At 41.2% G+C, this 15,563-nt stretch overlaps 1 protein-coding gene across 2 annotated transcripts in view; it reads right to left on the reverse strand.

Moving 5' to 3' along the window:
- Nucleotides 1-15,563, reverse strand: part of LOC138034954 (electrogenic aspartate/glutamate antiporter SLC25A13, mitochondrial-like) — a 30,971-nt gene that overhangs the window by 1,994 nt on the left and 13,414 nt on the right. The window contains exons 11-20 of one of the 2 annotated variants that reach the window (XM_068882412.1): nt 14,942-15,032; nt 12,832-12,984; nt 10,180-10,232; nt 8,888-8,968; nt 8,032-8,178; nt 7,229-7,370; nt 6,195-6,250; nt 4,948-5,050; nt 2,058-2,151; nt 1-1,532 (exon numbers count right to left, since the gene is read on the reverse strand). The exon at nt 1-1,532 is cut by the window's left edge and continues 1,994 nt beyond it. In XM_068882412.1, the coding sequence (XP_068738513.1) occupies nt 1,340-1,532; nt 2,058-2,151; nt 4,948-5,050; nt 6,195-6,250; nt 7,229-7,370; nt 8,032-8,178; nt 8,888-8,968; nt 10,180-10,232; nt 12,832-12,984; nt 14,942-15,032 (1,113 nt within the window). In that variant the 3' untranslated portion in view covers nt 1-1,339. Of the gene's footprint in view, nt 1,533-2,057; nt 2,152-4,947; nt 5,051-6,194; nt 6,251-7,228; nt 7,371-8,031; nt 8,179-8,887; nt 8,969-10,179; nt 10,233-12,831; nt 12,985-14,941; nt 15,036-15,563 lie in introns of both variants that reach the window. The other variant, XM_068882082.1, reaches the window with a different exon arrangement.

A 15,563-nucleotide genomic window follows, 5' to 3' on the forward strand; every position in this document is an offset into this window, starting at 1 on the left:
AGGAAGAAACACCTCAAAAAGAAGAACTTGCGCTGTCAAAATAAATTGAAAGCACCATTATCTACGTAAGAGGCAGCGATAAATAAATGATAAATATCCTAAGGAAATAATTACGTGATTATATTGGTTGTTGACGGCGGGCCTACAGGCTGATTAAGAAAATCAGATTCCAGTTGTTTACCTTTTATGTTCTTGAAAGGTCAATGAGTTAATGGCTTAAATGTACAATACGGTGACATAAAATAAAATAAAATTGACAGGTCCTTCGACAAACTAGTATCATGGCTATAAATGACAGATACCATTTTACAGCCCTATAACTCATTGAACTGGCGTAATGAACAGAACCCGCTATCTTCGTTGCGTAAATCACACTTTTTCCTGACGCTAAATGCCATCTGGTTAGCATTAACAAGAGAAAGTAGCGAGGTTTGTATCAGAACACGATCATAGCCATTTATACATAGGGGAATCTTCGTTTACATCTCTGAAAATTTGAACCCGATACACCAGATGATGATGCTTTGCCGCCTTCACGACCCAACAATTTATCGGGTGTTGATGGCTAACAACCTTGCTCGTTATCAAAGCTAAAACGCTTAAAACTGGAGATTTCACTCAGTTTAAGAAGTTCTTTTACCATTTGAAGTCATGATCGTGTGTTAATGAAAATGTCAACAATGAAGTCAGCAAAGATTCCCTTATTGAGCCAGGTAAAAGCCTTCACGAGTTTGTGAAATGGCATATGATCCATTTACGGGACCCCATGATAACGCGGAATATGTGTACCAAATGTTAAATGATTTTAAAAAAGAAAAATTCTCATTATATGCCGTGTCTGGCCTTAAAAAACAGTAGGCAATCACCATAGTGTGCATTACTAACATCTGCGACAGTCTTAAGTCAATAAAAAAGGAAAGGCATTGGTTAATCTCGTCTCCTATCTCTCATGTAATCCAACAGCCTAGTATAATCTGAAATTTACGTTGAACTTCTCATTGTGATTTACAGATTACGGCATCGTCGCCATGTTGGCGGACGAAAAGAGATAGATATCACTTTTGTGCATTTCATAGTTATGTCTCCATAGGTTAGTTACAAACCACCTCGGCGTGCATCAAATTCCATATAATTACGAAACTCTGCAAGTCATGCCACATGCAATTCTACAAACGCATGCATCAACCCACCGATCGCCAGCATCACTTTGCATTCATATGCCAGGCAACTGAGAAAAAACTGTAAAACAGCGCATTAACATAGTCAATTGTCGGCAACTCAAAATTATTCTGTCAGCGTGACAACCGAGATATCTCGGTCAAGAAATTCACCAATTTCATCAAGTCTTCTTTTGCCCTGATGAGGGATTCGACGTCGAGCGGTGGGCGAACTTGGGCAAGCACAAGCCAAACCTAGTCTCAATGCCAGCAAACGAGGCCACGGCCAGTCTCATGCCGCCAATGTGGTCAGGATGGAGCGAGATGTCAGGGTTGATTGATTTTCTTTCACTCCAAGCTTCGTGAAGAAATGCTCTGTTGAAGAATGAAAAGTAAACTTTGTTCGGCACTACCTTTTAAAAGGTTACAACAGGAACACTACAGGAAGAGGCGGAGAAGGACGACCCTGCTATGGAGTGAAATCCCCCTCCCCCCTCCCTCCGTCGCTTCCTGCTACAAAAACCAAATTTAAGCCATGCCACGGAATTTGACATCAGTGGAGAGCCAAGAACAACAACGAACTGCTTTCTATTGTCACAGATGGACGTACATATTAACGTTTTCCGCGCCTCCTCTTGAAAACAATTACAGATTGCTCTGCCTTTTAAAAAAAACTGACCTAATGTCTTTTTCTCGCATTCATAGGGATTCAAATGAATAAAGGAAAAAAGATCTTCCCAGTTTTGACCAAATAACAGCAAATTTCCCGTTACAATCAATGCACTCTTTAAGATCTGAGCATTTCAAAAACTCTCTGTGTGCGCAAGGGAGCTGACAAGGCCAAAAGGGTGTCTGGATGCAGCTCATAAATCGTTTGAGCAATGAGCATCAATAACTCACCCTTTCCCACTGAAATCCACTTTGAAAATTCTTTGAAGGATTTCGTACGTGAGTAACGTGACTCCAAACTGAGGCGAAGATCTAAACACACGAGCTGAAAAGGAAAAAAAAAACAACAAAGCAATCTTGGTCAAGCTTTCTAAGGAAACTGGCACTTCGCCGGTGTAAATTTACACACTGAGATCAAACGAGAGATCAGGAGTCAACATGTTAAGCTGTGACTATCAGTCCATATTATAATCCATACACTTCTCCACCTCATGTATGTATGAAAGATAGACCACCACAAGTAAAAAATATATTTTGCTTATTTTTAAAGATCTTTCAAAATGATGACGAATGCTGTTTTCTATTTTGGAATACCTTCTTTCGTTTCAGAGATATTCAAGCCTTTCTGAAAAACTGATGATGTGACAAAAATTGCAAATGCAAGAAATGAATCACAAAATTGAGAATATCTCCGAAAATAATAATAAAGTATTCTCGTTTGTCTCACGATGTGGTTACTTGTGATGTAGATCTCTGCATACAGCTTGTCTTTATCAGGCGATGAGGTCGACTGGTTACGCGTCACCTTTTTAAGCAGGATGCTCCGCTGATAGTAGTTGGTTTTCAGCAGCTGTGATTGGTGCATTTCGACCCTCGCTGTTTGGGTGTGTTATCTGACGTACATTACTGGTGCCAAGTTTGAATATCATTACTCCAATATTTTCGCAGATTCACTACTTGCACAATCCCATAATACACTTCTTTTACCCCCCAAAAATTTTGCATAATCATTGTTTTCAAGTACTCCTGGGACATGAAGATGTCCTGAGGGAAATCAAAAACAATGCTTATGCAAATTTCTGGGGGGTTAAAGAGGTGCATTATGGGATTTGTGCAAGTAGTGAATATTCTCAATTTTGTGATTCACTACGTACAGTCATTTGCAATGTTTGTGACGTCATCATTTTCTTAACAAAAACTTGAATATCTCTGGAACGAAAGAAGGTATTCCAAAGCCGAAAACACCACTCTTCATCATTTTGAAAGGTCTTTTTTCATTTCAAAGGAACTTTAACGGTTTCAAGCAATGAGATGCTATCACCTCAAGAAAACATTTCCGCTAAATAATTCTTTGCACTTGTTTAAAAGTAAACATTTTGTTCGATAAACTCTATTCTTCAAAGTCACTGCCAAAAAATGGAAAAACTACTTATAATTTGATCTACGACCACACAAGAAAGAGAAAAGGGTTGGGTTGACGTCACAGACTGCTTTGCATGCAAGGCAATTTGTGACGTCAACCTGCTATCGAACCCATTCCCCTTCATTGCTCGGTCGTACATCAAACTATGAACACTTTTTCCGTCTTTTGAAGGGATAGAAAAGTGAGTTTTCAATAATAATGTGAGAACAACAAGATAAATTTCGGACAATTTCGGAGAACAACTTAAGTGGAAAAGTTTGTTGAGGTGCTAGGCATTTCAATTTTGATTTACAAGCAACAGAATTAGCGTAGGCGTTATTTGCTTAAGTTAACGTTGTCGTAACTGTTCATATCTACATATAGACCGAATGCATTAATGGCGGCCAAAAAAACATTCTTTTGCTTATGTGCTAATTAGACTCACTAGCCTCGTTTGCATGAACAAAATACAAAAGAAAAGTTGCTTGTGAGCGAGGCTGGTGAGTCTAATTAGCACATAAATAAAAGAATACATTTTTGGCCACCATTTATGAAGTCGGTCTATGGGGTTTGCTTTTTGGGGACACTTTGCATCGGTGTCCATCTCATACTCATTTAAGGCTCTGAGATGGAGCCAACTATTTATCGCCCTCAAGGAAACTGCAAAGATGGCAAATGCATGCAATCAGCCTTATTCGCGCGGCGGCCATATTGGCCATAGACAATAGATTTCGTACCCCGAGCCTCGCGTTGAAATTCTTGGGAACAAGTTTCAGTGGGGCAAAACAAAAGTTTTCAATCCTTTGGGACTCAATGGCCTATGGCAACACGTTCTATCCGTTTCGTTGAAGCATAACAAAGCATTCTAAGAAGCACAGTTGGGTTCTGTGGACCAGTGCTAGAAATTAGCGGTCGTCCCAGACGACCATGCAAAAAGTTCGGCAGACGACCAGTTTATGGTAAAAAGCCTGGTTGCCGAAGAAAAAACCACGGACAACCCAGCTAAAACAGATTCACTTGTCGGTTTTCTTTTGTCAATATGCGATAGTACTGTGAAGTTAACAATAATTATTTTGCTGCAGCTGAGCATTTTCCCGTGTTTTGAATATCTTTGGCTTTTACAAAACATTGTCAGATAGAAAAATGCAGGAGGCAACGTCGCAAAAATGGAAGCGATGCAGATCAAAGACTCCATTACTTAAACCCAGGCTTCCACAAAAAAATCATAGACGCACACTAAACGCAATGGGGTATTCATGCCGATCAAGGTCCACCGCCGTGTGATTGCATCTCAACACGGACTGCAGTTAATCGTAGGGGGTTTCCTAGAGGGCAACCAAGGATTTACCAGGACAACCTAATTCACGGATTTGGTTGCTTGGCGTTTGAAACCGCCGGGGACAACATGAATTTTTTTTCCTGATTGAATTAACCGTAGTAGGGATCAATGTCTTCTGCACGGTAGTCTGATGATCTTCCGAAAGAAGCAAATAAATGAAGTGGCAGTTAAAGACAGTTGATGCCAAATTTAAACAACAAAGAAACGAAACAAGTATCATTCCCAGGGATTTTCTCCGCTGAGCGTTGGCCGCCTGTCGTACTATTGATCGGGGGAGAACAGCCCCCTGAGAGGTTGCAGGTTTCAATCCCCCCCCCATCCCCCCCCCCCCCCAAAAAAAAAAAACCAGGGCAAAATGGTGACGAGCAGCGAGTGCTAACCTCCAGCGCCTTTCCAAAACGCCCTTCCTCCTTCTTCCTTCCATACTTTCCTGGTACAATCGAATACGCCACGGTACGTTTGTTGACCTTCTCTGGCTTTCACCTAAACACCACCAACCAAACAACAATGTAAATTACATTACTACTATCTTTCCAATCAAGCTATGTTATCATGCGTGACCTGTGTCGTCAAAATTTGAATCTCGTGCCATTTTAAAACTTTGCCTTCGTTCACCGCAGAACGCCTAATTTCGCTTCCTGCAAAAAAATGTCCTGCATTTACAAAACCCAATCTAGTTGAGTGCATCACGAGATTATGTCCAGATATTACGCATTCTACAGAGCAATTTAAGAACAAATTTTTCGAGATCGCAAAAAAATGTCGAAAGTTTTCAAGAGGAACACTAACCCATGCAAAACTCGGCTTTAAAGAGAGGTTTAGAGGACAAAGAAAAAGGAAAGTGGATGATATCCATTCCTTTTCGGATACTGGTCGTGTCCACCACAACTTAACTGTGAAGGTATATTGTAAATATATACTTCTCTACGCTTCCGCCGGGTTTTTCTTTTTTTCCTTTTTTTTTTGGGGGGGGGGGGGGGGAGAGAGGAAATAAGAAATAGTTTTTTACATAAATTTCTTTTAACACGCTGTTACTATACACTGCAATTTCTCTTGCAACTTACCTCGCAACGCCATGGCGGAAGAGATTACGCGAAACATTTCCCAGTATAACATATCTTACGACGGATAAAAGCGTCGCGACACAAATTGCAAGAACCGCCGCAGAAAGTAGACCGGAGGTCCTCTTTCCTCGACGCATCTCGCTTCGTTGCAACGAAGTGACAGCGAGGCACAACCTCTCGCAGCTTGTTGAAATAAGCAAAAGAAACTTTCACCAAAATGTTGAAAACATGAAACAAAAGTTTACGCTAATCCTAGATTAAGTTAATCGGCTTTCGAACAACCGGGCCCTGGTTGGTACATTTAAATAACAAAAGCAATATTTGTAAACAGATATCATCCCTATAATCCAAATAGTGAGTTATAACTCGTCAGTATGACAGACAAACTGATAAATAAATTCACAAAAAAAGTGATGCTCGGTTTTCGGGTAAAATATTCCAAACTTGATAATTAATGGAAAATGAACGTTTGCAAGCTGTGAGTGCGCATTGCACGTTTCAACCCTTCCTTGAGTATCTAGTTGAAAAACACACACAGTTGATACTTTATGGCGTTTTCTCACCTGTAACCTTGTCTTGATAACATCAGCAGGGGTGCACAAGCCTGCAGCGGGAACACCTGTAGGAGGCGATAATACCAGTGTTAACTTCTCATACGATAATTCCCTCGAAGCAGACCCGCAAGAAAAAGTGAACCTCCACAAAGGGCCCGCAAAGGGTGAACCTCCACTTAGCCTGTGTAGCAATTTAGGTGCTTCCATCCACTGGGGTTGATTTTCGAGTGATCGTTTGAATGTCGAACCACCGCGCGAACCTCGACTGAAGTCAAAAGAGCTAGCGGAGGGGGAGGGGGTGAGGAGAAGGAGCTACTTGCTCCTTCTCTTCGCCCCCTCCCTGTCGATTTCTCTTTTGACTCATTTTCACTCAAAAGTCAACCCCAGTGGAACAAAGCTTTTAAAATTGACCAAGCCGCCTACACGCGAACTAAAAAAAATCAAGCCAGTAATAGACCGTTTTCGAACTCTCACAGATGAACTGGAGCTAGCATAAAATGGAGGCTAATGCATTTGAAAAGATTTGCCCGCATTAGCCTCCATTTCATGCTAGATCCAGTCCAGCCGTGAGAATTTGAAAATGGTTTATTGGGATGTTGTGGTACGGTTTCCCAGTCCTGTCCTGACATAGATAGCATCGGTAAAATAACCACAGGCCAACCATAACATGTCACAAAATTTCAAGATGGTGCCACCCAGGAAATTTGAAAAAAAAAAGCGATTCTGAAATCTCTTATTTCCTGATACAAACAAATCCTTTAAAAAAAATTTCAAACACATTCGATTGTAAACAGTATTTCCTGTGGTAAAAAGGTCTCTCGGTATTGTATTCTCTATTTTCGAATTGCCCATAATACACTTTGTTTGCCCCCCAAATTTTGCATAAACTATTGTTTTCAAATGCTCTTGGGGACACTGCATATTCCCAAGAGCATTTGAAAACAATGGTTTATGCAACATTTGAGGGGCAAACAAAGTGTATTATGGGCAATTCGAAAATAGAGAATAGCTTACTTGGTGAATTCATCAAAGGACCGACTCACCTGCCATCATGGCAGCGAGAAAAAGCCCACCAGCACTGGTCAGTCCACTCTTCTCGTCGGCAAAGTAACTCTTAAGATGCGCATACGCAGGGAAATAAATACCCGAAAACGGAATATCTCTTAAAAAGCAAGCTCTTGCTCCCTAAATGATATAAACAGAAATAGAAAATAAAAAGACGCCTCATTAAACTACAAAGCATCCTTCTTCTAGTCCTCAGGTTGGCTTTCTTATTATGAATCAATGCACTAGTTACATTACAAACCTCAGCGGAGGCAAACACTGAGGAACTTGCGTCAAGAGCCGAGTTTGTTTGCTTGTTTTTTTTTTCCCTGTTGATTGCGTCGCACTTGGCCCATAAAATAAATATAACTGGAAACAACAAAGCACCTTAACTTACACTACCATGCACGAAAATAAGGCGAAGATATTATTTGTATCGATTGAAGTTAAAATCGCGCAGGAAAAAAAACACCTTGAAGTCAAGCGAGCCATACTGTAAGATGCGTCCTACTAAATTGACCAATCTGTTATCACAGTGCGCGTACTACGTGAGGGTATATAATAAGTTGTGTATTCAATGGCCTTCCCCAGCTGTATAGGTAACCTTGTTTTGATAACGGCCTCATGGGTTTCTGGCGTAAATCTCTCTTCTAAACTTGTGTTTATTAGAAACTTCAGTGCTGCATTTATTCAAAGAACGGATGCTCAGAGCGCAAGTAGAAAAAAAACAGAACAAAACAAAACAAAACCGACCAAAACGGTCCGCTACTCTAAGCTAACCAAATTGTTATTGTATGACTACCTTGTACAGTCCCGGGAGACCAAGTTCCTTAATGACCCGCAAGGCGGTAACCTTCGGTGCTCCATTCGACCCAACCTCCCCAGCCACCTGCAACCGAATCTTAACGATCTCCAGTGGATTGGTGAAGAGAACTTGGGCGGCTCCTCCCTGAAAACAACAGCACATTTCCATGGAAATAAAGTTTCACCACTGGACTGTTCTTGCATTAGAGTAAAATCTTTAACCCTTCGACTCCATCGAGTGATCGGTTTGTACATTCTCTTCACAATTTCAATGAAATGTCGGTCTCAGGGTCTGACAGGTATTGAGAATGACGATTATTATCAGCTTAAGAGGTGTAATCTTGATATAACACCAGATTCTCATAACAACCCAACCCAACTTCCTCTCTAAAATCACTTTTTATTTGAATTCGTGTTTCCAAGTCTCTTGTCTACTACTAATAAAAATCCGTTTTGAAACTAACTTTTGTAAGCAAACGGATCGGTGTAGAAAATGGAAATTTAGCCTGCGTAGCAGGTGTTTAAGGGGAGGGGGGAAGGAAAGATTTTGGGGAAGACCACTCCTAACCCTATCGCCTGCTACGTGCGCTAATGGAAATTTAATATCGAGGACTACAACTCTGCCCCCGAGCAGAGAGAGGGAAATCCCGACCGCTCAAGGAACCAATCAGATTGCAGGATTCGATACCGTCCCTCTCGCAAAAAAACGAAATGTCATGTGCATTGGGCGGACTTAAATTTACTAATACATTTAATCTAAATGCTATTGCATTCTTCGTGTGAGGTTTCTCATATAACATAATATTGATGCATTCAATTAAACATCAATATGGCTTTTATCCGTATGTACTTACACAACCTCCAGCGACGATCTCGAACGGAAGGCTGATAAATCCATCTTTGTCTCGAAAGACATCTCGAACAAAATCATTCGTCTGCCAAAACAATTAATCCTTTGTGAAAAAGAAAAATTACAGAAACCTAACCCACCAAAATGCTGACCGAACCCCAACAATCGCATTTCTTTCCTCAGTCATTTACCCTCACTAATTGTACTGCATAACTAAGCATTTGAGGGTGCATATGGAGGGAGAAGAAGCACATGACTTTGAAGCGTGTAACTTGCAACTCTTTTCCTTGGAACAAAGCTGGGGAAGACACCAATTTTACGCCCAAATAAAGACAAAAAGAGAGCGAGGCTGCAAGCGAAGGAAAATGCACGAGCTACGTTACATCCAAATAAGGAAATTTTTAAACTCAAAAATCCCCAGCTCTGAACCAGAGTTTAACGCTTCGAGGTCATGAGTTTCTGGAGGTAGTTGATTGAGCAGAGGGCTCGGGTAGCGTTAAAAGTATTGTGTTATTTCACAAGGAATAATTCTTTCTTTCCTCGATAACACCGTGACAAAGAGTTGGACAGTCTTGTGCTCGTGAAGGATCTTTTTATTTTATTTTATTTTCTTCATGAAGCCGAGAAAGATACTTCATGTTGACAATCTGCTAACTCTGCCATTTATTAAAGCGTCAAATGGAATATCCTTCCCTCAAAATGCTACTAATATGGAGCTAAAGAACTACTACACCAACTATAAACGATGCAAGACGGCTTAACCGTCCACTGCAAAACAACGACGTTAAATGACTGATGTAAGTCTAGATGCTTTGCAACTAATCTCTAGAGCCACAGATAACAATGATGTTAGAACAAGTGCAGCTCTCGAGAGATCTTTTGTTTTTGGCCCCCAATATGGCGGCGATGACGTAATATTAAAAACCACCTATAGATGGTTTTCACATGACGTCACAGCAACAATTTTGGTGAACAGAACAATAGAGAAAAAAAGTCGCATGGGAATTTGACTCTTTTATAATGCAAAATTGCTAGTGTTTTGTGCACCAACGTGGCCATCTCATCGCGTGATTGAAAACCATCCATAGAAGACGTCAGCACACTGAACGACTATTTATTTTTTCCCTACCTCAATTTCAACAGAGTTTAAACAAATAGAGTTCCGGGCCAAAAAGTTTAATATTTACAAGTGAAACGACCCGGAATAATTACGCAGTTACCACAATCGTCAATCGTCCTTGCTTAAGCTCCACTTTGGAACATTACAGTGTAAAATGAAGAACTGAAGTATCTCACCGTTAATTTAATAGCTTTTTCTGGTGCCACACCGACCAGTTGCGGTAGCAAACCTGAAAAAGTAACACAAAAGCATGAACATCCTACTATATGAACGTCAAGGGAACACGAAACTAACAGTGTAAACAATAAGCTGACAGATGACAACACCGTTTGAACAGACACACCTTCTACAGATCGTTTTCACGTGACGTCACAGCAGCCATATTGGTGTACAAGAACAATAGACGTTCTCTCCTTTGGGAACCAAACTCTATTTTTATGCATATTCCATGCATACATTTTGTATTGTTTCAATTTTGTACACCAATATGGCCGCCAAGTCACGTGCGTGAAAACCGCCTATTCTCCGATACGAAGTAAACTTAGGGGTCGGAGGGAGGGGTGGGTGAGGGAAGAATAGCCTCCCAAGTATTCAAACTAAAGTTCCAAGCCGTTTAAAATATATGAATTCATTGAAATATACTAGGTCTCTGCACGATCTCTGCACCTGCTCTAACATCTGAGATATCAACCAACTGGGAGCTGGTCAAATATCCCTTCCGAACTTCAAATGTACGAAAATTTCATATTTTCTAAAAATCAAATGAAGTCAAGTAATGTACACTTGGAAGCCATCCGTTTCGACTGAGTAATTAAACTTTGTGGGACTTTTATTAAAGGGGCACTGTCATGAGCTGCGCATGCTCGAGTTTGTTTGCTCTCGAGCCCACGGAAAATTCTAGCCGCCATCATGGATTCAATGACGCGTGAGTCACGTATATTCGCTGGAGTTTCTCCTTTGTCCACCATGGCCCTTCCCAGTGGACATCATTTTGAATTTGTCGATTCAACTTCAAAAAAGTTAACCTAACACTTTTCAAGTTTTCACAAGACGCTAGCGCATGCGCTTCTCGTGACAGTTTCCCTTTAAACATGTTAATTTCACACGTAAACGGTTACCATTCTAAGTTCGCTAATAGGGAGCTTAAGCACGCGCTTATTTGAGACGCGGGTGGCAACCGGAAGTGATCTGTCTTCCCTGTTAACTTGTCTCCACACAACCACATTAACATTGCCAAGTATCTTTTCTCCATTAGAGATGATTCAGGTTAGTATAAAAATCTGGGAGACACCACTGTCCTGGCACGTGAAATTTTCTCTTCCGGTTACCGTCCGCGTCAAAAAAAATGTGCGTGCTTAAGATTACGAACATTCACCAAGCGGAGAAGTGTTCGACCGCTCGGAGAAACGATGCCACTTACTAACCTCGCTTGCTCGGGACCGTACCGGGGAATATTAGCCCACGACCTCGGGCCAATAGGGAGCTTAAGCAAGGATGACGACGACGACGGCTGCGAGAACGCCACAAAACAACCAGGTGATCTGGTGACGTAATTCGGAGGACTGGGGAGAAAACTTTTAACGCCGTATCCCACAACCGCGCGCGGCCTTGAATGTTATTTCCGAATTCAACATGGCAGAGGCGAGGTTAGATCTCGGCCATTTCCACTTGAATGTTCATTCAGTAGCAGGAAATGTGGGAGACACGGAATGATCTGTTGAGTTTTCGCGATGGAAATACTGCAGGAAATTTGGAAACAAAACCTAAGGCCGCGCGCGGTTGTGGGATACGGCGTTAAAATGTTTCTTCCCAGTCCTCCAAATGACGCCACCAGATCACCTGGAATAGGTTTGATTATCAAAAACAATAGCTCTGCACGCCACGCGAATGCTTTTCACATTTTGATCAATTTCCTTGCCGTTCTCGTCCTGACAACGACGTGAAATGATCAAATTTGAGGTTGTATGGAGGACGCGAGCATCTGACGATGAATTTTCAATTTTCTCCCCAAACATCCACACCGTTCAAGCCATTCTTGTTTCTGGATTGTTGATACACACTTTCAATGCCGAAAGACTTGGAATAATCGCGAAATTATTACAATATCGGGCTACGCTGTGTTATGCGCAGAACAGGATGCGCAGTGCAATACTAGGGAATCCCCTTAAGCTCCCTAATGTTTCCGAGTAAGGCCATCGCGCTCGTTTAGTAAGAGGTTAGTAAATTCGACCGCAGTTCTTCACAATTATTTTAAACGTTAAACTTTCTTTCCTCTTGCCTTATAAGTAAAAAGACCAGCCTTAATAGTAGGACTGGCCAATATGAAAAATACTTGTACGACGTTTTCATAACTAATTGCGGAACTCTGTTTAAGAAGGCTCAAACCAGCTTCAATTCTTCCAACCAACTGTACTATTTGGAAGGATTGCGTCAACACAACTATTTCACAAACGGCAAGGTTATGGTACCGAATACCAATAATAAAAAGATGCAGTCACTGATGTGACGTAACAGGTTGCCGTCGCAACAAAAAAGCCATCTTAGAACACCCTATATTCTGTCGTACACGCTTTCATCTTTAAAATGAATTTGGCCACCCCAAATTTTGATTCCTGGAAAGTGACTAGCAGGTTTAAGATATAATTCTCTGCAAAGTTATAGCCACATTCACAATTGGCAAATTTAAGATGGCTCTGAATCCGTAGCATTCTCGTTACGTGAAACAATTTAGTTAATTTAATCGTTCTAACAAGACATTCCCTAGAAATTGTTGAAACTGGTTTGAACCACCATATTTTCCCGGTGAAGTCTAAGCTCCGTCCACTAACCTCTGTACAATCCACGAGGCCCTTCATTTCTGATGACTTTGAAAAAACAGTCGAAGCTATTGGCATAGACTCTCTCGTGCGCGAGGACAGCTCTCTGGTTTTGCATTCTTGTTTTTACTAGATCAATGGGATACACAGCTGTAGCACCCGCCGCTGAAAAAACACAACAAAGAGGTCAGTTAGGAGGCCACGTGGTTCGGAGTGGCTAGGACGTTGGATTTGCATGCGCATGCTCGGAGTTCAAAACTCCGCTTTAACCACCGACTGCATTTTTCCTCGTTGGCCGTTGCTCGTTGACCATAAATTTGAATCAAGCATGCTTTGTAAATAGCCAACAAGTTTCCTCCATCAAGCTGGGGTATAAAACCACGTTATGTATGATTTGAAAAGTTCTTTCGCTTCTCGTTTCTGTAAAAGCGGATTTGAGCATATCCAATTGGAAAGTGCGCTATATAAAACATATGCAACCAAAGTAACTTAACTTAACTTGACTTGTTAAGGTTTAAACTTCACCCAGGTTGACCATACACCTTATTCCAAAATGGCCGTCATTTTAGTATTATACTGTTTCCTTGCAAATTGACCCTTTTGGCTTCGATTTCAAACGTAAAATTAAAAAAAAAATCTAATCTTGAACAAAGCCAAAAGAGCCAATTTGCAATCAAACAAAAGAATACTATAACGGCGGCCATTTTGGAGTAAGGTGTGTAAGATATAGCTCACTTCAACTCTGGTTTAGACAACTATGAATGTAACTTTAAAAGTTATACTGTCTTCTTCATGACAGCTTTGGATCACAAGTGTGTCGAAACGTTAGGTCCTTGAATTGCACGTTTTTAAGCTACAATCATAATTCTCTAACCAGTGTAGTATCAGACTAGGTCTAGGTCTACATAGGTCTTGTTTTCACTTAAAAACAGAGAGAGCCCGCACTCAAGGGCAGGCTTTTCTGGTTGACTGCAATGTTCTTGCGAAAGTGGAGCCCTTAAGCTCAATCTTTTCTCTCTTCTATGAACTTTGTGCGTTAATATATCTATTCACTATCTAAACGTTCATTTCGATCGAATACAAACTTAATAACGCAACAAAGGCCAGGAAAATCACGGCATTTGAGCTTTTGCAATTGTATGTGCAATCCGGCGAGACCCAAAAGTTTACAAGTACGCTAAACTGAAATCCACTTTGTACCAATGAAGCAATCAAATTCGCCAGTTGGGAAATTCCATGGACCGGGCTGAGACTCTCATCCTTATATTGTAGGAAACCCCGTGAGTTTTAACCTTTATGACCGATAGCCTCCCAGGAAACAACCGCTAGCTTAGGCAGAGAAATAACCCATAGCATTTAAGATTTAAATAGAGTGGGACTGGTTTGGTTACTGAAGTGGTGTGAGCACTAGTCTTCTACTAACGTAGGCTAGTTCCGATTTAAGCCCCGTCTACACGAGCAATTTTTTTATGTGACAATTTTTGTCACAATTTTATTTGCTCGTGTAGATGAGGAAATTTGGCCGATTTTTATTTGACAAACGTATTTGCTTGTGACAAATAAAAGTTGTCAAATACGACAAATTGCTCGTGTACACGACTCGTCACATGAAATGTTTCACATTTCTGCTTCTTGTGAGCGCCATTGGAGAACAACCAGGCAACCTCGCCTTTTTTCTGCTTTATCTCTGCTGTCCAAAGGCATTGCTGACCCACTTAACTGGGAATTGTCAACAATAATTTGTTGTGCTAGCTACACGATCAAATGTATTTACCACATAAAATTGCGCACATAAAATTGTGCACTGACCTTTTCATTATTAATTTTTTTCGGGAGTTGGCAATAGCCGAATTTCGATATATTAAAATAATTCAGTCCTAAACAAAAGGCATCATCTCGAGGCTATAGGAAATAGACTCATACAAATCCTTATCTTTATTCCCCAGAGCCTCGAGAACATGTTCATTGTTTAGGACTGAATTATTTTAATATATCGAAATTGGTCCATTTACGTGGTGGCTAACTAAGTGCTGGTGAACTTAAAGGAAAGTCAAACATTTGGTTTTAAATTTTAAAGACGAACACACAAGAAAATCGAGAACAAGTGCATCAACAAGCTCACCTCCGGCAATGGATCCGAGTCCAAACCGATAAACCTGCTCCACAGCTTTCCAAAGTATCGATATTTCTTCTTCTTTGGGCTCCATCAATAGCTTCAAAGGCAAAAGACAAATCACTGTTACCATGTTCTTTACAATAAACTTGTTTTCACTTCTCCATTGCAACAACGGGAGAGGCGACTTGAAAACAACTGTAGCTAGTCTGCTCAATCTTTAGACTGTGAGAAGTCTCTCTGTTGCTCCAAGATCTACGAACCGAACGCAAACATGGCGAGCAGCAAAGCCGACAGCCGCACACGAAACTAGCGCCTCGCGGCTTCACTACTCGACCACATCGCGGTTGCGCTACTCGACCACATCGCGGCTGCGCTACTCGACCAATGCTTAGATTCGGGCGATGGGATTCAGCTGGCGATGGATTTGCCGGCTCAGACCTTGCAAAAGGGGTTTCTCTTGACAAGGGCAACGTAAGCATTTGAGCAACGCCAATATCGACGAGAAAGACAACGCCAAAAAACACATCAAGGCTTAATGGGCAAGACCACGGCTCCTGCGTTTTGCACTTTAGTACATCTTAAAGTCATTCGCATCCTTACAACGACGGAGCAAGAGCCTATTTGGCGT

The sequence above is a fragment of the Montipora capricornis genome, chromosome 1, assembly GCF_036669925.1.
Source record: "Montipora capricornis isolate CH-2021 chromosome 1, ASM3666992v2, whole genome shotgun sequence".
NCBI classification, from domain to species: Eukaryota; Metazoa; Cnidaria; class Anthozoa; order Scleractinia; family Acroporidae; genus Montipora; species Montipora capricornis.